The sequence below is a fragment of the Fomitiporia mediterranea genome (genome assembly GCF_000271605.1).
Source record: "Fomitiporia mediterranea MF3/22 unplaced genomic scaffold FOMMEscaffold_5, whole genome shotgun sequence".
In the NCBI taxonomy this organism is placed as follows: Eukaryota; Fungi; Basidiomycota; class Agaricomycetes; order Hymenochaetales; family Hymenochaetaceae; genus Fomitiporia; species Fomitiporia mediterranea.
This window is the reverse complement of record NW_006760390.1, coordinates 331310-351852: the sequence shown is the minus strand read 5'-3', so window position 1 is coordinate 351852 and position 20543 is coordinate 331310. Positions and strand designations below refer to the sequence as shown.

General features: G+C 46.7%; 8 protein-coding genes across 8 annotated transcripts; 2 read left to right on the top strand and 6 right to left on the bottom strand.

The window, feature by feature from the left end:
• Positions 1–1802: 1802 nt before the first annotated feature.
• On the top strand, positions 1803–2316 carry FOMMEDRAFT_82331 (uncharacterized protein; the record flags this gene model as incomplete). Its single annotated transcript, XM_007265050.1, has 2 exons — positions 1803–1925; positions 1984–2316. 2 exons carry the CDS (start codon positions 1803–1805, stop codon positions 2314–2316), a joined length of 456 nt encoding a protein of 151 aa, XP_007265112.1.
• A 1348-nt stretch (positions 2317–3664) lies between these two features.
• FOMMEDRAFT_132978 (uncharacterized protein) lies at positions 3665–4492 on the bottom strand (the record flags this gene model as incomplete). The annotated part of the gene is made up of 5 exons (XM_007265049.1): positions 3665–3856; positions 3952–4080; positions 4144–4245; positions 4299–4322; positions 4379–4492. 5 exons carry the CDS (start codon positions 4490–4492, stop codon positions 3665–3667), a joined length of 561 nt encoding a protein of 186 aa, XP_007265111.1.
• Positions 4493–4780: 288 nt separating this feature from the next.
• On the top strand, positions 4781–6011 carry FOMMEDRAFT_154586 (uncharacterized protein; the record flags this gene model as incomplete). Its single annotated transcript, XM_007265048.1, has 3 exons — positions 4781–4930; positions 5007–5362; positions 5441–6011. The coding sequence occupies 3 exons, from the start codon at positions 4781–4783 to the stop codon at positions 6009–6011; spliced, it is 1077 nt and encodes a 358-aa protein (XP_007265110.1).
• A 496-nt stretch (positions 6012–6507) lies between these two features.
• FOMMEDRAFT_105586 (uncharacterized protein) lies at positions 6508–8874 on the bottom strand. Its single transcript, XM_007265047.1, has 7 exons — positions 8453–8874; positions 8360–8390; positions 8269–8307; positions 8098–8201; positions 7799–8042; positions 7102–7735; positions 6508–7044 (listed from the first exon to the last, which is right to left on the bottom strand). Exons 1-7 carry the CDS (start codon positions 8838–8840, stop codon positions 6967–6969), a joined length of 1518 nt encoding a protein of 505 aa, XP_007265109.1. The 5' UTR covers positions 8841–8874; the 3' UTR covers positions 6508–6966.
• Positions 8875–9406: 532 nt separating this feature from the next.
• FOMMEDRAFT_18910 (Nramp-domain-containing protein) lies at positions 9407–12702 on the bottom strand (the record flags this gene model as incomplete). Its single annotated transcript, XM_007265046.1, has 10 exons — positions 9407–10054; positions 10122–10176; positions 10229–10847; positions 10923–11035; positions 11086–11204; positions 11256–11640; positions 11706–12119; positions 12202–12238; positions 12316–12412; positions 12464–12702. The coding sequence occupies 8 exons, from the start codon at positions 12697–12699 to the stop codon at positions 10434–10436; spliced, it is 1815 nt and encodes a 604-aa protein (XP_007265108.1). The 3' UTR covers positions 9407–10054; positions 10122–10176; positions 10229–10433.
• Positions 12703–13061: 359 nt separating this feature from the next.
• FOMMEDRAFT_166900 (Utp14-domain-containing protein) lies at positions 13062–16944 on the bottom strand (the record flags this gene model as incomplete). The annotated part of the gene is made up of 9 exons (XM_007265045.1): positions 13062–13344; positions 13423–13704; positions 13763–13837; positions 13898–14533; positions 14587–15423; positions 15478–15555; positions 15607–15842; positions 15892–16486; positions 16540–16944. 9 exons carry the CDS (start codon positions 16942–16944, stop codon positions 13309–13311), a joined length of 3180 nt encoding a protein of 1059 aa, XP_007265107.1. The 3' UTR covers positions 13062–13308.
• Positions 16945–17624: 680 nt separating this feature from the next.
• FOMMEDRAFT_44690 (ubiquitin) lies at positions 17625–17973 on the bottom strand (the record flags this gene model as incomplete). Its single annotated transcript, XM_007265044.1, has 3 exons — positions 17625–17658; positions 17712–17822; positions 17879–17973. Coding segments are annotated over 3 exons (240 nt in total), but the record flags the coding sequence as incomplete, so codon positions are not given.
• A 443-nt stretch (positions 17974–18416) lies between these two features.
• On the bottom strand, positions 18417–19407 carry FOMMEDRAFT_139768 (uncharacterized protein; the record flags this gene model as incomplete). The annotated part of the gene is made up of 7 exons (XM_007265043.1): positions 18417–18773; positions 18856–18887; positions 18973–19013; positions 19073–19099; positions 19153–19200; positions 19266–19304; positions 19371–19407. 7 exons carry the CDS (start codon positions 19405–19407, stop codon positions 18536–18538), a joined length of 462 nt encoding a protein of 153 aa, XP_007265105.1. The 3' UTR covers positions 18417–18535.
• Positions 19408–20543: the final 1136 nt, after the last annotated feature.

The window sequence follows — 20543 nt, the reverse complement described above, 5'->3', positions numbered from 1 at the left end:
ATATTGACTTTTAAACACAATTAACGGCTTCGATTGTAGTGAAGAATACTTACTATTATAAAGACGAAATCGTCCACACAGAGGCGCTTCTTTTGATGGAACTTGCTCTGCATGTGATATTGAAGTAGAACCAAACTCTGGACGTCGTTGGTCGAACACCCAGGATTTGCTGAAGACTTTAATCCGTGAAAAGTTCTTCCCTTTGGCAAAATAGTTTGACGAAAATAGCCGCACGGTGCGACGATATCAATAAATAAATAACGGTAGCAAAAGCAGACGCTCGAGTAACTTGGTTAAAAACGGATCACAATGAAGCACAGACATATAAATGCAGATTGTCAAGAGACTATTTTAATACAGTTTCCGACTAACGCACCCTCAAGGAGAACGAAATCACATGTATCAAATGTGATTTTCGGTATCATAGACCAGAAATAAAGGTCATCAAGATTCAAATAGGTGTAGGGATTACCGCCAGCACTGGAGGAGGTGAGGATGGTGTCCCAGTTTCTGATTCAGACAAATGCCGGGAGTGGAGGATGGTAATCTCTATTTCTAGGTGCAGGAGGGATGACATGCCGAAGAACGGCTGTGCCAGGATAAGTTGACATGCAACGTCGTCCGGCCGCAACGCAACATTTCCTAGTACTGATCTGTTTCTCTTGCGGACGTAAAAGCAACCCGTGTAAGGACTGTCAATGGCACTGACTCGACGGTAGAGGACTGGCGTTGAGCAGCATGGCATGCCCGCTTGGTGAAAAGGAAAAAGTAGGTTTGAAAATCTTTAATTCCCCTCGATGACCAATCTCGCTAGGAAAGGAAGTTTCTGAATTAAGATCATATATTTCTGCTTCACGTGACATAGCATTTCCTCATAAAGGATCTGCGTACACTTGCGCAAACAAGCCACGAACGGGAACATTCATCTTCCGAGTCGCAGAGTCGCAATCCTTGATTCCTTCAGCCACTGAGCCACCACAATCCACCTTGCACCGCTACAACCATCTTATCCAGCTCCAGCAACTACGACACTCGACATGGATGACGGTACGTCCTTCCAGCACCCAGCACCTACCGCCAGCATGTATTTCTTCGACTCGTCGGCTACGTCCGCCATCCTTCCTTTTTGTCTCGGTTTTGAGGCCGACCTACGTCTCAAGCAGTGGCAGCAGTGACAACAGCCCAGTTTTCTTTTCGTATCCACCTGCATTTGGCTGACGGCCAGCAATGGGATCGAGGCCGGTTTTTCGCGTAAAAATCACATTGAAGAACGGAAATAGTCAAATGATAGTAGTTCGGGCATCTGAAGATGCCTCAACATGGACCCAGCTAAACCTTTCCACCATTTAACACTGCGTGTCGTTCCATCCTTCGCACTCTTCTGGATGCGAATGCATCTTCAGCTCTCATCTTCCAATTCTCATGTTCGCCATTGCACTTCGTCCCTGCCTGTTGTGCGACGCCTGCCGACTCCGCCTTACACGGCTTGTTTCACCCTTCTCCAAGTTTCTATTCTGACCGCCTATCCCGTCCTTCACCAGGATGGCCAGCACCTGATAACGCACCCGGTGCCATCAGCATCCCCACTCAGGAGGCTACCATAGCGAATGGTGGTAGTTTAGGCGCAACGAACGATGATGGTTGGCCATCTGTTCCTGACCCTTTTTCTGCGCCTGAAGACAGTGCCCCGCCCCGCCGCTCTAGGAGCAGGAGCCCTACTGCCAGGGACCGAGGCGGGGACCGCAGAGATGCCAGAGATGATAGAGAGTAAGGCATTTTTAAATTGTACGTTGAGAATACTCATGCGTGATTGGTTCAGGGCAAGAAGGGAGAGTTCTAATCCAGGTAACAATCTGCATGTGTCTGGGCTCCCAACGGATGTCGACGATGAAGCTCTCAAGGCAGTCTTTGTCAAAGTTGGCCGTGTGAGTATTTATCTCGCGAGATGGGGTCTCAATCGTTTATCACCTTCCCCTCTTTCAGGTGCAAAAAGTTTCGATCATGTGTGACCCACATACCAAGGATTCTCGCGGCTTTGCCTTCGTGACCATGGAGACTCCCGAAGAGGCGGAAGCTGCCATCAATGAATTGAACGCCACGAAGCCGTTTGGTAGTAAAGTCATGTCTGTTGAGAAGGTTTCGTATATCTCTTCACACGTAGTTATCATTTATTCTAAATGCCACGCCAGGCAAGACGTGCAAGAGCTAGAACGCCTACTCCGGGAAGGTATTATGGACCCCCGAAACGCAGAGAAAGTGTGTACTTATGTTCACTATAACTTCATTCTCCTTCTCATCGTTGATACCTGTAGATGAGCGGCCTTATGATCCCCGGCCATACGATTCGCGTTATGTGCGCGATTTCCGTGATGATCGTCGCGGAGGCGGAGGCCGATACGACGATAATTATCGCGGCGGAGGCGGACGATATGATGATCGTGACCGCTACCACGGTGGACGCGGAGACAGAGACCGCGACAGGTAATTCAACATTAAGCACCGCTTGACAATACAACTGGAAAATGTTACCTTGACTAGGGGCTATGACCATGGCTATGACCGTCGATACGATGATCGGCGCTATTAAAACACGATTCGTCCATCGGAATAGGGAACAATGCACAAGAACAAGACCATGGCTTGTACTGTGCTGATGTGTTGCCTGCGCCTGCGAAAAGTCTATTCCTTTGCTCAAATCGCCCGTTCTGAGAATGTTGTAGTTGTCCAATTATGTATGCAAAATCCGACCAGCAATGAAATGTGTGCCCAGGTCAAGTTCGTTTTCCCTTTGAATTCCAGACTGCTTGCCATGCGGGGACGTTTAAAAATTTGTTAGCTGCTTCGCCATATTACGGAAAAGTTAACTATGTCTCAAAGCTAACGCGCTAGAAGACGTATGAGATGCCAGAATCGGCGGTTGTCCATAGTATACTGGCGGAATTCCCGAGGCAAATTTACTAAATTAGGGTAACAAGTTAAGATTCTTCATTCCATTTCTGGTCTGGCACGTTACTCCTTCTGGGACATCAATTCTGCATCCAGACCCTGAGTCCCACAGTTCTTTTTTGGTTAGTTTTTATTGGCTACCCACAGTTTGACTTGAATTTCACTAAGTCAAAATAAAGTCCTTTTCTAATATATTTAATGAAAATACATGTTTCCCTCTCTAATTCCATCTCTAATCCTTAACCAACACTCAACCCTATACTTAAACCTAACAACCCAGCCTATCCTACTAGTTGGATCAGTAAGGCCCCCCCAAACCCCTCTCCTAACTTTGCAGTCTGAGAGTCACCACACAAGTATCATGTAAGTGGGCATTCAGGGTCATCCCAAATTGGGTTGTGAGTCTCAGGGTCTGGATACAGAAAATCAAACTTGACTGTACAACTATACTCAATAATGTGTTTGTTACAATAATGTGTTTGCTAGGAGAGTGAATGTAGTATTCCTTATTGCTTGGTAGAACTTTTCCTTCTTTCTTGTAGACATACATAAATGATTGATGGACATATTACTTATACACTGCCGCGGCAGCACGGCAACAAACTATGCTACATCAGAATAATAAATAAATCGGAAAAGAAACGACATTGTACAGTGTGGCCTCGATTGTGTATGCACGATGTCGCATATTTGTCACAATGGTTCGTCTACCACTACTCTAATCATCTTTGGGAGGTTGGCTGCTGACAATCTTGTTTACAAGACTGGCAGTGATCTTTTTACGTTGATCGTTGAGCATACCGAAAAAGCCGTCTTCTTTGTTTTGGTCCTTCTGGTGGTCCCACTCTTCCACGTGCTTCGTGATTTGGTGTTGGTCGTTCGTAGAGACGGTGAGTAGCGAGTTGAGCGTCTGATCCCAGCCAAGGCCGCAGTGATCAATGAAGAACCGAAACAAACAAGAGGTATCAAAGTCCGAGCAGGTATATTCTAATAAGGAGGACTTGCCTTGGTTGGCGACGCAGAGGAAGGGTCACGATAGTAAGCGACGTCCTGGTCAATAAGGATTGTACCAGGGGGAATGCCATCTGGGTTTTGGAGTACGCGGAACTTTGAAATATCCGCTCTAGGAAAGAACTAGATTATTCGAAATGAGTGTCGGCGTCAAAGGGTTTTTGAAGTCGAATAAAACGATAGGACCTTTGCAAGACCATTGAACTGGGCCTCGATAGACTCGATGCCTTCAGCCATGCCGACTGGGTCGACGAAAACAGCGTCTTTGGCATAAGCCTCGTATGTACGCTGCAGAAATATTTGTCCGACAAGTCTTCGCAATTCAATAGGTATCCACTTACCTCACGGGGTCTGCAAGTATACAGCTGAAATGAATTTATAAACGTCATCCTCTCCCTCCGAGAAATAACGGCTAACTCACGTCTTTAATAGCAGCAATGATTCCTTCCTCGCTAGGTTCAACCTGACGTTCTGGAAGTGCTCTAGAACTCTGGGGCGGAAGGCCGGATGAGTTAGGGGAATTGTTGTTCGACATGGCTCGACGAAGAGCGGGAGAAGTAGGTACAAGAATTCGAGTGGCGATCTGGCGAGGGGGAGTAGGGGACCTAGCAGCGTTTGAACAGGGCCACATCAATATGAGCATTTGAAACAACGAACGAATGCAGAATAGTGGACGCTAAGTGATAAGTACAGAGAGAGAGAGAGAGGAGGACGGGGAGCATACCTTTATATATTTGTTTGCTTACTGAGGAGATGATGAGATGCAGGGAGATGATATAGTGGACGGCACATGTATAGACGCCATGGAACGAAGTATCGAGCAATGCATGAGCGCAAGGATGACGAGCCACACGACGAATTACTAGTTCGTGACGCACAGTCCGAGCAGAGCCACCTCCAGATCCAACCACTGGAGAGCGTCGATCTTCGCAGATTTCCGGTTACGTCACATCGCGTGGGCCTATCAACTCGCGTGCTCGCTATTCTAATTTTATGTTTGCTGCCGTACGTACCTTACTTACTCGTCCATGATGGACCTTCTCAAACAGCTTGAAGAGATCCAGATCATCCGATGCTCCCTTCTCCCGTCAGAGCTCTTTGCATTTGTCTTACCGCACGACGACTTAGAAGAATGGTCGGGCTTACTCCGCAACTACGAAGAACTTGGCAGGATTGACATGCCTGTGGAGGATTGGCAGCCCGCTTCAACATGTCGATTTACAATCCGCGTAAAAGACATGCCGTTTTGGCTCGAAGTAGAGCTTCCAAGGAAATACCCCTCCGCGAACAACGCATGTGATCCGATCATCCATTTCAGAGCCAACAACCTGGACAGACAAGAGCAAGAAAAATGGCAGCAGATCGTCGGAATTCGGTTGACGGAGATAAAGTTGCAGACAATGGAGTTCGTGAGCTTCAATAGATTTTCTTGTCTTCGTTCGATTCATGCAATGTACAATGCTAACCGCTTATATCGAAAAAGGTTCGTGGTCCAGAACCTTCTTTGCTCTCACCTTATTCCGCTGCTTCATGAGCACACACAGGCATTAAGGTCTTCCGAGCCCTCTTCTTCCGAGCCGACCTCTCAATCTCCTGAAGCGTCATACGACGAAATTTACCACGTGCTGTTCACCTCGCATCACCTTATCTCGCCCGCAAAGCGACGCAACCTACAAAAATGGTCCGCCGAGCTCTCCTTGCGCGGGTTCGCGAAAGTTGGGTATCCTGGTGTGATCTATGCAGAGGGAGCACAAGACAACGTAACGGAGTTCGTGAGTCGTGTCAAGGCCATGCAATGGCTTGCACTGAAGGTGCGTTTCGAAGAGGCATTGGACACAGAGAAACATGGGCAGTTGCTATTATCCGATGATGATAAGCAGAAACGGGTAGAAAGAGAGGATAAAGAGACGAGAAGCAAGACGAATTGGACCGAAGTCGAGAAAGTAGGCGAAGTCGTTGAGATAATGAGACGTTCTAGTCGTGAAGAGTTCGTGACCGAGATGGGCCTTGGCAGTGTATCTTCCTCCTCTAACAACAATGCATTTCGTTCTTAGCCCATTCCAATTACTCAGCAAATCCTGAGGGCAAATGTCTTGTTTCTTGAAAGAGCTCAAAGACTGCTTTCCACCTGCCAATATCTAAAGTCACAGGGATGCTGAATGATATAGATATTCTGAGACTATTTAACTGGAGTTCATTATACTTTGAATACTGGTCACAAGTGCAACTCTCCTCAATCCTGATCAGATACATTAAATACTTACTTTCCAACCTCTTCAAACATACATTAAAAAAACACTTGTTTAAGATATTTTATTTCCATTTCCATTTCCACTTATTGTGACTAAGGATATAACGTCTGTGCATTAATTGATTTGACTCGACCATTAGTACTTTTGAGATTTACAATGCTCAAGAAACCTTTATAAGTGTTCTACATGAGCACAGTAACAGAAATCCTTACCATAGCGAAAAGTTGTGTTTTACCATCATAAAAAATGCTCTTGGCATGTTTGAATAGCGAGTAATACCTTATCATTGTGATTTGGGGGTAGGTATTCGATTACAGCATATAAAATTCCTGTGATAGGTTCATAGAAGGTGCACACAAAAAACGACCGGAGGGAAAACCAAGAGAGCGACAAGTAATTAGTAGCAGTAGCAGTAATTGTAATGGTATGATGCAGACAGAACAAACAAACAGATAGAATAGATGGAGACAAGGAATGAGAACAGCAACAGTATCCACGGTATACACCAAGTTTATCCAAAAGGAAAAGGAAAACAAACACGCAGAAAACAAATATTGTCAGCGACGAGATAGATAGATAGATCCATAGATCAAGAGTATAAGATCGGAGTTGAAATCGAAGTCGAAGGTGAAGACAGCATGTTCGGTGTGCTGTTCTAGGGCATTTTGATTCGGGTGAGTCGAACCACTCAAAGGGTGGGAAGCGTCGTGCAAGAAAGGTAATCAAGAAAACGAGCTGGTAGAGGCTAAGCTGTATGCTACCAGAAACGGTTGCTGACCAGCGGGTGGTCTTTTATCCTACGCAAGAGAACAATGTTCGCGGTCATACTCGAGAACTTTAAACAAACAAATCAGTCAAGACGAAAATGTTTCAGTAGAATAAAAGGACGTACACCTGTACCCATGAAAAGTCCTGCTCGTTGGGCAATAGCCATATCAATCGCTTGAGCAATATATTTCTGCTCATGGGTATACGTCATATCTCGACTCGTCGACACACTATCAAAATCTCCCGTCTCCATTAACGCCTGTTCCAATTCTTTGACCCATCCACGTTCCCCATTCGTCAAGACGTATAACCTCCTCAATGGCGGCTGGTCCGCGGGCTTATCATCCCTCGCCTCCCAATCACTCTTCGCCTCCTTCACACGTTGAATTATTCGCGGGATGTCGGGATAACAATGAAGCATATACTCCGCTCGGTTCTCTGGTGTGTTCTCACCCCATCCACCTCCTGGAGGTGGAGTAAACGTATCAGGCAAACCCGGAAATTGGGCCCAGCCCATGTACGTAGAAGACCAATTCGCGAGATGCTGACAATGTTGCTCGTAGTCACCTCGTCGTACGTGAATCGCCATTAGCTCTGGTACATGCTCTGGAAGAGGATCAGCGGCGAGCACCGGATCGATGCCCTCTGCGTTGGAACGTAAAGCGGAAAGCGCCAAGGGTGACCAATCGAAGTCTCGTAATACGGGACTCTTGGAAAGCGTAGGCCAGGTTCCTATCATAGATTGAACACCAAAGTGCCTGTAGAAAACAGTGAAAGTTAGATTAAGTATTATTGTAGGTAGTTGTAAGGGAAGAACTGACATCCAATCAAAGGGGTGTTCAGTCGTTCCATAAAGCTCTACACAGCCCTCAGCCATCTCCATCAACTTCGCCGCATATTTCTCAACGACCTCAATAACAGGTACGCCATCCAGACCCTCGTTCATCTCGTGGATGTTCAACTTCGTCCGTCGCCTTTCTGGACATACTTTCTCGAAAAATTCCTGGCTTACGGAACGTGGATTTGTCTTGTCTGGAGGAAATGGCTTGGCTCCCGCAATTGGGCCTTACGAATACTATGTTTCAGAATGCTTTGAATCAGCAAGGTACAAAAAGCATACCGTCAATTAATGCTGCAAGAGGAATCCGAGAAGGAATGACATGTCCATTCCATTGGGTAAAGGGATTAGGTCTCTTATCCCATGTGTAGGGTTCGAATACAAAGCTAGAGGTAAGAGAGAAAAAAATTGAGCCAGTTGTAAGATGAACAACACCACAAAATCTAGACTCACGCTCGATTTGAAAGATAAGCAACATGAGACAGCATGATCCTTCGTCAACCAGTTAGCCTCATACTTCCCAATAAAATGAGCGGCACCTTACAAATTTTGGAAGATGTTATTCCAGCCAATGCCTTTGAAAGTGCAATTAATAGAAATCAGCAACAGTTCATCAAAAGCTGTGAGAAACACGCACCAAAATGCTGATTTGAGACCCACATGAACCGCCCATTCCACCCCTCGGGAAACGGTAACGAAGCATTGTGTTGTGGATAATTGCGCTCAATTTCGAAGTATTCGTCGTACGTGGGCGGGTTTAGTGGAACCGACTCAGCAGGGCTTGATTCGGAATCTGTGCCTGCCGTCACGTTTGTCCACGCCACGCGCAGCTCGAAAAAATTGTAGTACACGCTTATAGCGAGAAGCAGAGGTATTGCGAGGGCGCAAGAGAGGAAGAGACGTCGACGCGTTGGTGTCCCGTGCACTACGCGTCTAAAGGGCGAGACAGAGCCGCCATTCGACGGTAAGAGTTCGTATTGGTCGTTTGAGCTGTCTAGCCTCGACAGCCACTTTGGAACGAACATGGCCGTAGCAGGCTGGGTTAGTGACGTCGTGAATAGGTGTGTGTGAAGAGCGTGGGGGCAATAAATACAGAAAAGCAAAGGAGACGGAGGCTAAAAGCTGGGGGAGAAACGGACTTGGTAGTCCGAGACTAATGTTGTTGCAGGTTTTTCTGTGCGGCAACATGGCGATATTCGGCAAACTCTCTTACGAGCACGACTAAATGCAATTGGCTTTCCGCCGCTCTATCACTGGCTATGCCATCACCGCCCATCTCTGCATCATGATCGGGCTGCTGAGTAGACTCCAGAATGTCCGGTGCAATTTAACCCAACAGATACTTGACCACCAAGAGGAGATATGCGTGTGCCCAGCATGCCAAATTTACAAAGCAATGCACCGTGCTACTCGAAGTGGAGAATCCGAGACCTGTTTAGATTTAAGAATCGGCTGCGCATGGAGCGGCTAACTGCGATCTGTTTTTACGAGTTGTATAGCATCGACCCTCGTTCCGGCGCCCGCGACTGAATTACACTGGAACTTTTAAGCTCTTTTTTGATGCAAATTTGTTGAAGCCGTGCCGTCAGCGGGTGTCTTGGCATCATGATATCCTATTATATTACGTAATTTATCAAGGCTTCCTTCTCCCACGTTAGACGCCTGCCTTATCTAACAGTAGGTACACCATCAAAATTGATCCGTATGCCGGACCGAACCGGATCCTGTCCCACGGTCTTTTCCGCCGCCTCGAGTCCAGTTGAGTTGAAAACACGTCGTGAAGCTAGTCTACGCTTTCTTCGACTAGAAAGAATCCTACACGCTGCCCCTTCGCGGACGACGATGAACGCTCGCTTCCTCTCCTCTGCGCTCCGTGCTTCGCGCGTTGCGCGTACCCCAGCCGCATGGCGCGTACGCCCTTCAGCAGTCTTGCTCGCTCGCCGTAACATGAGCAGCGATACCCACCACCAGGAGACATTTGAGTCCTTCACTCAGCGTTACGTCGCTTTCTTCAAGTCCGTCGAGGACCTTTTCGAGCTCCAGCGCGGTCTTAATAACTGCTTCGCCCATGACCTTGTCCCTGCTCCCGAAGTCATTGAGGCTGCCCTCCGCGCTGCGCGACGTGTTGACGATTACTCGACTGCTGTCCGTATTTTCGAGGGTATCAAAGAGAAAGTGGAAAACAAGAAGCAGTACGAGGCGTATTTGGAGGAGCTCAAGGGCGTGAGGGATGAGCTTGGTCAGTACATATGTTATTGTATTACCGTAATAATATTTTCCTTATTTCGATATACGTCACCAAATAGGCATCAGCACGAAGGAAGAGCTATATCCGTCATAAAATGGCATTGCTTCGCTTAGGTACGCTCCTCTTCCACATCTACTCATCGACCTTGACTTAATTTTGCGAAAGAAATTACACTTAGTTTAAAACAGCCAAGTCAATGCCAAATTTCTACATTCTTTCAATTTCAATTTGTACAACTGTACGACCCGACAAAGCACAAACAAAGCGTGGTATCGACTGAATTCCGAAGTGAACACGATCAGATAAAAGAAAGCATAACGATGTCCTACAAATTGTCCTGGCAAACAATTAGACATTTATCGTTCTCAATTCAGAGAAGGGACTTACAAGTGTTCTCGCCCATAGCCAATGTAACCAACAGGTAGGCATTGGCAACAAGTACGAGGAGCCAAATCGCATATCCAATGATCATCACCATTTTTCCGTTGCTGTAATCAACCATCTCGTATTCATTTGATTCCGGATCAGCAACTCGTCGTAAATCCCCGCCTGGCCCGCCGAGGGGATCATCTCGCTCTCCCGGCCCCGATCCCCGCCGAACAGACATTAATTTTGAGTTCGATGTTATCCATACGAGTGGGAAGGCAACAAATGGAAGCACGAAAGACAACACAACTTGGGACGCAACCAGCAGTGCATTCAAACCCGCTCTGCCCATTATCGCGGCTACGAGCATCGAAGGAATAAGGCCGATGAGGCGCGTGAGTGCTCGGCGAATAACGGGCTATGATAATTCCAAATTCCAACTCAGTTGAATACAGCCATCCTTCAGATTGAAAAGGGGAAAGTGCAAACGTACGGAAACGTGCCATCTGAGGAACCCTTCGGATACGATCTGACCTGCTAGAGTGGCTGTGATACCAGCACTCTCGCCCGCACATAGAAGAGCGAGGGCGAAGAGAACCGCTGCCGCTATATTAAATGCGATCAGTGAAAGTCACGCAAAATAATAGAAGACCGACCCTTTCCAACACGTTGTCTGATTAGCGCGTATGCCTCAAATAAATCAGCAACACTACTACTACCACCGCCGTTTTCACCTGAGCCATAGAAGAAGACAGCACTTGCGATTATCAAAATCCTATAGGACCAATTAAGCAGTGTAGTGACCATAACAACGTTATGGACTTACAAGGAATTAATCACGACCGCAAATCCGAGCAAACTTAACACGATATCAACGATACCATGTCGTAGATGGGCACGGACGAATGAGTACGAGTTATTCTGCCATCCTGCATGGCCGTCCTCATCATTTGGTAAATCCGACTCTTCAGCATCGTTTAAACGCCAGGAACGAAAGGCGGATCGTAGCCACTGTTTGTTCACAAAGAAAAGAGAGCACGGCTTCTTGTATGTGTGACCAAGTGTCGATGGAAGTGAATCAGCACTAACAATAAAAGGCTGCTTGTCTTTCTCGGGGGCATGGTGAGGAGCGGAGACTCGGTTTTGCGTAGCTAATGAGGAGCCTAAGAAAAGACCGTGGGGCATTACTGTTGCTCCTATGATCCCAATGGCTGCCAGGATAAAATATAAGAACGAATGGCCCGGTAGCGTTAATAAATTCGAAATAGAGACTGACAAGTATAGAGAGCCCCCGGCTTGACAATTGTTGATGAAGGTACATAGCCGTAGAACGCATCTCCCCAGTTCGGCTTTACCTCTGCAATCACGAAGATCAAACAGACGAAGACAGCGAAAACGAGCACAGCGATTAACAGCTCGAAAACGCGTTGGGGTTGGCTCTGGCCTCGTGTTGGGCTACAAAGTGCCAGTACGACGAAGACATCCGACGCAGTAATTAGAACACCTGCCCATAATGGGATGGCCGGGAAGAGTAAAGACAGCGCGGTTGCACTACCCAGAAGCTCTGCTAAATCCGTACTGATAATTGCCACCTCGCTGAGTGCATACAGTGGATAGAGTACCAGCCAACGGACAAGTCGCGGATGTTTTGATCGATTATATAAGAGAAGCCGACAGTGTGCGGCTAGATCTAAAGAATGATCAAGGAATTTAACATTTAATGTTTTTCAATTCAAGTGATATAAAAGATGCCGGCCACTAGTGGTACTGACCTAGACCAGTGACACAGCCGAGCCTGCTTGCCATTGACTAAAAATACCGTCCAGTGCAAGAATTAGCATTGTTATAATTAAGTAAATTCCTTATGAAGGAAGGTGTAAGCTAACTTGGAACACTACTGCCATGAGGCCTGCGAGTAGGACGACAAAGAGCAGCTTATATCCGAATTCTGAACCAGCTTCGAGATCGACAGACCAATTACCCCTGTCGGAACGAGATGAGAATATTCGTTACAATTCAAGTATTCGCACTCACGGATCAAAATAAGCAACGGCGCAGATGACGCCCAGGCCGGTGTGTCGCCTAATATGGTGCAGCACAGTATCAGCCCACCGCCGTAGGCGGCCAGTCGTTTGGGACTGTGTTGGCTGACCCGACGCCAGGTCCGAGATGCATGAGTCCTCAGCCTCAGACGGTGGCGCGACAGGAGTAGCAGCGACTGCATCGAGCGGCGGGAGCTGCTTGCTCGTTGAGAGAGGGGTACTGGACATGGCGGGGCGATAAGAGGGGGGGACACGGCGACCCAGAGGCTTATAGTACGATGCCCGTCGACCGACGGAGCGGCCATAGTGGTTCGGTCCATTGGTTCGGTGCTCTACGACGTAGATTTGGGACGGACGACGTACTAGATCGGTGTTTCGGGAATTTACGCTTGTCCGTCCCGTGACTTACAATCCTCATTGCTTCCTTTTCCGTCTGGAGAAAATTAGAGTCCTTCGTCTCGGTGCACCGGAGCTGAGCCTCTAGTACACCGCCGATGTTCTTTTTGATTCGTTCAAACCCCCCAAGAACGCCAAGTCGGGCCAAATATGAACTGCTGCATCGGTATTGAGTCATTGACGCTATTTTGGATCCGATATAATCTCCACGTGAAACAAAGACAAAATTTTGGCATCGGAATTACGACGACATAAAAATGAAGAAACACGCAAGAAGTCCGAAAAAAAGGGCAAATAAACAGGTGACGTGCTTGTAAACTTTACTAGGATGTAGATAATTGTGTTAGTGAAAAAATGGCGGCCGTAACTGTTAAATGAGTGCAGTGATTGTGGGTCGAAGTCCGCTGAACTGGTTCAGGGACTAGTGCGTACATCTCGCGCTTAGAGCTTCTCCAATGGATCGATAATCGTACCCATCTGCATTGGTTACAAGAGAGTGTGCATAAGCAACAAGCGCAGACCAAACGGGTACGTTGAAAGAGACAATGACTGCACCTTCTTGACTACCCGCGGCAAAGTACCCCGTTGGAAACCGAGTCGAGTGTTCCATTCTGCACCCAATGGCGTACTCATTCGTGCTTCAAACTGCGCTTTACTCGTGTACGGGTATGGCAAGTCCTTCACCGCAAATTTCAATGCCTTTTTATCACGGCGTTCGGATATGATTACATGCGCCTTTCCGTAATCCGCCCGAGACTTGGGATCAATGCCTGCCACTTTCTTGATTAGGTGAGGCTTAGGTGCTGTCTTTTTAAGACCTGCCCCGCCCCAGGAACCCTATCAGTAAAAACACAGGTCAGCGTAAATTTAGAGAGAAGAGTGTCAGACCACTTACCCAGCCTGCAAGCGTCGTATCCACTTCTTGCGGTGCATCTGCTTCGGTCTCTCTTCGCTTTTCCTCCTCAAACTCCTGTAAAAGTTCGTCAATGCTATGCTATCTTGCGGGCAACGTATTGGAGAACGTGCGTACCCGTACAACATTGTCACCCGCGAATGCTCTAGCGACGAGTTCCCGCTGTTCGAATGCCGCTACTTTACTTCCCTTCTTTAGAGCAGCCTCCTGCTCTTCTACTTCGCTATTTGCCTCTGAGTCTTCCTCTTCCGGCCCTTGAACTGCCTTGGCCTTTCCTTTATCCTTTTTCTTCTTTTTCTCCTTCTTGTCCTTCTTCTTACCCTCACTAGTTACATTACTAGCAACGGCTTTGGCAGCGTTGCCAGAATTTTCAGTGTTCTTCAGCATTAGAGCATCATCAACGACGATTTCCACAACCGCATCGTCCTGCACTAGTTGACGCTCTTCTGTACTCTTCTTCAACTGCTTCATCGTGGAGGCCTCGGATTTCTGTGCTCGTGTTACATTCTTGCCGACGATAAGCTCGTTTTTTCGCTTGGCAACTTTCAAAGTGGAGGGGGATTCGGATAACCAGGGATTTGGGAGTTCGGAAGCTGGGGTTGGCGCAACAGAAGTTGACGCGGGAGGTGGTACGGAGTGTCGGTCCTCGTTGATGGTAAGTACTGGCGAATGAGTAATAGAATCGTGGGATCTGAGAGTAGAAGTTTCCGAGATGGCCGAAGGAGGAGGTGGGAGCATTAGGGAGGGCTGAGTCTTGGTCGATTTTTATTAGTCAGGAGGAAATAGCTGAGGAAGATTCAACATACCTGAGGAGTGGGTCGGAAAACCATACGACCGTTAACACGTTCAACTGGCGCGGGATTTTCGGGATCATCCACGTCGTCTCCTTCCTCATTATCACTGTCCACTGGTAAATCCCCCATTTGTCTCCGGAAGTCATCAATATCTCGCTCGATTTCGGCGTTTTTGCGAGCAGCTGCATCCTTCATGAATTTCATCTGGAAAACATTCTTTGCCTGCTGCTTCTCATCGGCGCCCTCGTTCTCGTCGTCCTTTTTTTCTCGGATCTCCCGCAGTTCCTCGAAGGCATTCGCTTTTATTCGTAATACGCCATCGTCACCCTCCATTTCCGAACTGTCGCTGCTAGAACCATCTTCGGCATCGCTTTCAATCCCTTGTATTCGTCTCCGCAGTCGTTCGCCCTTCTCTAGCATTTCATTTATGTCTCTTCGCTGATCCTCATCCAATTCTCCCCTCGCCTTCATTGCTTTCGCCCACTTTCCAGTGTTTTTGTGTTTAAGCGTCGCACGCTCACGTGCCCTCTCCGTTTCTGCTTTCAACCTCGCTTCCTCTGCATCTCCGTCGTCTTGGACAGCAGAAGCATCGAGTTTAGCAAGTAGTTTTGCACGCTCCTTCTTATGTATGCGACGATAGGCTTTGCTTTTAATCTTTGCCACTCGTTTCGCTTTTGCATCCGCACGGAATGCGAGTTCCCGCATTTTTCGTAGTTCCGCTCTACGTTCTGCGACTTCCTCCACGGAGAGATTCTTCATCATCAGGTCCTCCGTTTTATTGATATCTTCCTCGCGCAGCTTGGCCGATCTTAGAAGTCGGTCGATTGAGCTTTCTAACTCCGTCGTAGGCTGATAGAAATGTGTTGATTAATCCACCCAGGCTGGAATAATATGTAAACCTGCCTTGAATTTGGCTGTTAATTCAAGATTTGAGGTCTTAACAAGCCGAGGCCCTTGTAAGGGGAAGCTCAAGTGTTCAGCCTATCTCTCAGCATTAGTATCTCACTCGATATGATTGTAGATAGAACCAACCTCTTGAATCCTCTTCATTGTATCAGTCCATTTATCAACCTCCTGCTTGGTTTGCTCGTAGGCAGCCTCACGATCCAGCCTCTCCTGAGTTCTAATAGGAAGAGGAGCTGGTAATGGTTGGTTCTTTGGGTCTGAAGAACTTGCAAGTGGCTTCATTGACTTCTTTAGTGAGGCGAGAGCACCTTGTCTTGAAGCTAACGGCGTCAAGAGGTCATCCAAACTGAGCTTAGATGAGCCTATTTAGATGGATCAGACTTTGTTAGTTCATGGAGAGTGAGAACGAACCAGCAGCGCCAGCACCAAATTCCGTCTCGAATCCACTCTCTGTGCGGTCTTTCAACAGACGCTTTTTCTTCTTCATTTGCTTCGCTGCGGCATCCTCATTAGCGTCTTCCGTATCATCTTCAGCTTTTCGCTTTATCCCAGACTCCAGTCCCGAGACCAATTTTCCAAGAGCAACGAGAGCAGAGTCGTCTGCTTCATCTTCGTCAGAGCCGGAAATAGATGCATTTTCCTCTGCTTCGTCCTCTTCTTCCTCTCCTGTTTCTTCTCCATCCTCTTCGACGTCTTCGTCCTCGTCAGAATTGGCCATGCGAGCGTCATTGCTGTCGTGCACCAAACTTGGCAAGTGTTCCGTCGACTTCACGAGTTCATTATCCCCTTCCAAGTCCGGTTCTGCGCGTCCATCTAGAATGTCTAAAACGTCGAAGAACTCTCCGTCTTCCTCTTCTTCCTCTTCCTCTTCACTTTCACCTTCAGAAGCTCGTGGTGCAACGTCAGACATAGCACCATCTTGTGCATCGCCTTCGTCAAGGTCGACTTCTGCAAATCTTACGCTCCTTTGTTTATTAAATTTAGTTCTCTTAGCCTTAGGTTGAGCCTTCTCAATATTTAGCTAACCGGGCTAACAACGCAAGAGAAATACATGCATACCTTCTTGTCGAAGTTCGATCCGGCGAACTGTTCCTCGTCACTGCCACCGAAAGCAACGTCAGAATCAATCTCGTCGTCCTCGTCGCTGTCTATGCGTTCGTCATCTGCTCCTTCGCCGATCAAGCGAGGTCGCCTCCGAGAGCTCCCATCCTCCTCCTCCTCTTCATCGTCATCCTCGTATCTTCCTCCACGAAGTTCATCTTCATCCAACGCGAGGGAAACATTACTACGACGGTTCTTAGTCGGTTGGTAGTCGTAGACATCTGGAGTTATCCCGTTTACTGCCTTGGTAGGTCGTCCGCCGCGCTTCGGGAATCGGGCTACATTATTTTTGAGACCATGTGCGGTTCTAGCGATTGATGAACTACTACGATTCTGGCCTTTCTTTTGTCCCAGTCTTGCCATACCGGACGGTGCGCGTGAAAGTTGCACGAAACTACCGGATCCGCATCCCGAATCAATAAATTTCAGTGCACGTGACCCACTGGAACTAATTTACGAGTCACATTATCACAAGTATAGTATTTACTAATGTAATAGCAAGTTTAGTATATTCGTATTGCAGTCCGCATTTCATATCCTTCCTTGTTGTATGCAAATTAATTGACATTGTCCGGATTTCGGCTTCATTGATTCAAGAAATGTTTACGATACGCACACGACTCGCTTTGAACCTCGCCACGGATTACTGAACATCATGTGTCGTCTCAACTTCTCATAGCGGCTTGACAAATGCATATCGTCACGCACTCAAGACTCTCGCTATAAGCATATACGACGTATAATGCAATCGAATAGTGAAATGGAAGCTCATACATATTGCATGCCAGTCGATACACATGTAGCATATAGCAGAAACCAGTCTCTCGACGCTGCGTTGCGCACCACCACTATTTGAGTTTCTTCTTCCTGCAGAATTCATCCTATGAGAACTTATGGATCTTAAGGGGATTGGAAAGAACTTACGGGCGGAGCTGGGGAGAGTGTCCACACTTCCGCTTTCTGCAGTTGGTTGCACGAGGGGGGAGACGGGCGTAGCACTTGCGGCAGACTTGCTTGTCGCAGTTGTACTTCGATGCAAGCACTTTTAATGAGGGCTCGATAATACCACCGCGTAAACTATGAGACAAGAAATAAGTAGCTCGCGTAAGTTTCAGAAGACCTCCACATACCGAAGCACTAAGTGAAGTGTTGACTCCTTCTGGATATTATAATCACTGAGGGTACGGCCATCTTCAAGCTGTTTACCGGCGAAAATTAGACGTTGTTGGTCTGGCGGGATTCTACAAATGACTTGTCAGTGAGTTACAAGCTGTAAGAGTAAGCAGCTGGAACGCACCCTTCCTTATCCTGGATTTTATTTTTCACGACATCGATCGTGTCCGAAGACTCCACCTCAAGGGTGATGGTCTTCCCAGTGAGTGTTTTGACGAAAATCTGCATGTCTGCAAGACCGTCACTGACAAAGATTAGTGCGACAGTGGTTCTTCGACGTTGTTGGCGTTGGCGATGTAAGGGCGGCCGTTTCCGGTAAACTGTGCAGTACCATGAGTGATCGTGGGAATAATATCGTAAGCCAACCCATTGAGCACGTGTAGTAGACCATGTGTGTCTTTGGTTAGCTCCGTTGGTCAACTCTGCTGTCTCCCGACTGTTGATTCTGTGCTACTGAGACTTACAACTGTTACAGAGATTGCAGAAATGATTAGGACTAGGACATGCTCCGTTGCAGTTAGATAAGGTGCATTTTGATTTACCGACAAATTATATGTAGATTATTGTACAGTGTCCAGGTTAAATAGAGATACAGAATATACATTGGACTAGTATTTTGTAAACAATAATGTGGATGTGCAGCACATGGGCTAAATTAAAGGAGGAGAGAATGATTTGATTCCACACAGATCTGCCCTTATTTTACTCTGATAGTAGCTCAAATCAAACCAGTTACCAGCAACCTAATATTAGCTCGTGCTTTGGTACAATTGAGGAACCATCAATGAAAGGTTGTCTGATTAGGTTGTTCTTCAAGTTCTCCGGCGACAAGCGAAGGAGTAAGGGTTTCGCTTCCGCTTTCAGCTCTACTGTCCATTGTACTTGGGACTCCAGTCGATCCCGAAAATTGTAGAGTTGGCAGGTCGATCGATGTGCCCGTGGTAATTCGCTCGGCTGAGGCCTTTTGCAATGTAAAGAGTAGACGCCCTGTCAAGACAGAATGCATGACTCGCTCCATGCTGAAGGTAAATACAATGTATTTCATATATTAGTTACTAGATGTAGCATGCGAAAGTAGTGAGGTGAAGACGTTCTACTCACCTTGCGAGATAGGCAAATTTTGACGGCTCGCGCTATGTCGATAAATGGATTTGAGCATTACAATCCCGGTCTGTAACAGATTTACAAAATACATTGGACATAAGCAATGCAACTTACGAATGGAGAACCGATTACAATCACGTTTGCGACTGACAAAGCTTAATCAAAAATATTTAAGCTATTTGCAAGCGTGGAACACGGCAATGTGTATACTGACCATAGAGTAAGGCGTAGAAAACAGCACCTAGATAAATATTTGTTAGCAGGCCAAGAACGAACAATAAGCCTGAAGCATACCATCCTTGAACAAAGCCAGGTAGAGGGATGTTTCCCCAAGTTCCTTGTCTAATATTGCAACATTCACTTAGTAAAACTGCATGCATGATCTATACCTGTAAGTTGGAGCATACACATTTGAAATCCCTTGATCAATAAGAGCACAACAAGAACTGAATAAAAGAATGCGCATTAGATTATTCAGTTATCGACACGATGATTAAGGGTTATGTACATACCTGATTCGTATATCATAAGATTGATCCAGTCGCCCATTAGTATTTCGTCACCCGATATGATGATGCAACCACGAAGCCCTACAGGTAGGGGCACAACTAAGAGAAAGAGCAAGCATCAGCAACAATGCAAAGTATGATACAGTGTATCTTGCATTTTATAGAGGTCATGAAAAGATACATTATCACAACACCGGGGATCGTGGCTATAACGCCCCATACTAGTAGCAAGATTAGGACGAAGCGCTTATTATTCCATATTGCGACTGTTCGGATTAATAGGATGACTAAGAGTAGTTTTGTATTTGATCAGCGACGACAAATACAGCAATAATTTAGGGCAATAATAAGTGCTTACGTTCTGTGGTCATGACGCCCGTTTTAATAGTCCCTTAGAGACTACTTGTCTAGTTTCATTCAAATATACTAGAGCTAAAATCAACTCACAACAGAGAATTTTATACAAAGTTGCACAAGTTTCATGTGAGAGGTCGCCAAAGGAAGCTATGGAAGTGAGCATATTCGCTGTTATTTATAGTATTTCTAACTCACCTATGGCGAATATTGACAAGTCAACGGCAGGGAGATAGCGGACCATGAAAAACAGGACTTTCAGGAGAGACCATCTCTTCGGCCACATTAATATACGCTCATCCTCGAAAGTGAGCATATAATCGTAGGCCTGAATGTAATTAGCCAATGTATTTCGAGATCAATGCACATTGAGATTCGAGATGTAGACGTACAAGAATAACGGAACTCGCGACTTCATGGCAGAGAATATTAGAATATAGTTCCAGATCATCTGCAGCTTTGCTCACAATTGATGGACTGTCTGAAGATAAGACTCGGGCATGGGAAAACGACCACAGGGACGTACAGTGAGAATGTGAAAGCCTTCGAAAGCACCTCTGAATTCGAGAGCTCCCAAAGCATGACTGGCTGTATTGTTCATTTGCGACAGGTTGACTAGAAGCAGCTCCAGGAGAAAATGCTACCTTGAGCTTAGCTGACTGACTGAACTTATATATCTGTCGACTCTCCAATGATCCTGATAAAGTATAGGTATTACAAGTTTTGGACATTGTACACTAGACTGAAACTAACCAATGCTTTGCTGGAGCATATCAACTCTGAGTCACCAGCTTGCATATGTCCGAGCAGTCAAGTGGACAC

Bases quoted from the DNA above. Each gene is read 5' to 3' on its own strand.
- FOMMEDRAFT_105586 (XM_007265047.1), bottom strand. From the start codon at position 8,840: ATGTTCGTTCCAAAGTGGCTGTCGAGGCTAGACAGCTCAAACGACCAA. The intron at 8,202-8,268 runs GTGAGTCTAGAT...TCTTACCTCTAG, and splicing joins GCTTATCTTTCAAATCGAGC to CTTTGTATTCGAACCCTACA. The intron at 7,736-7,798 runs GTCAGTTCTTCC...TGTTTTCTACAG, and splicing joins GAACACCCCTTTGATTGGAT to GCACTTTGGTGTTCAATCTA.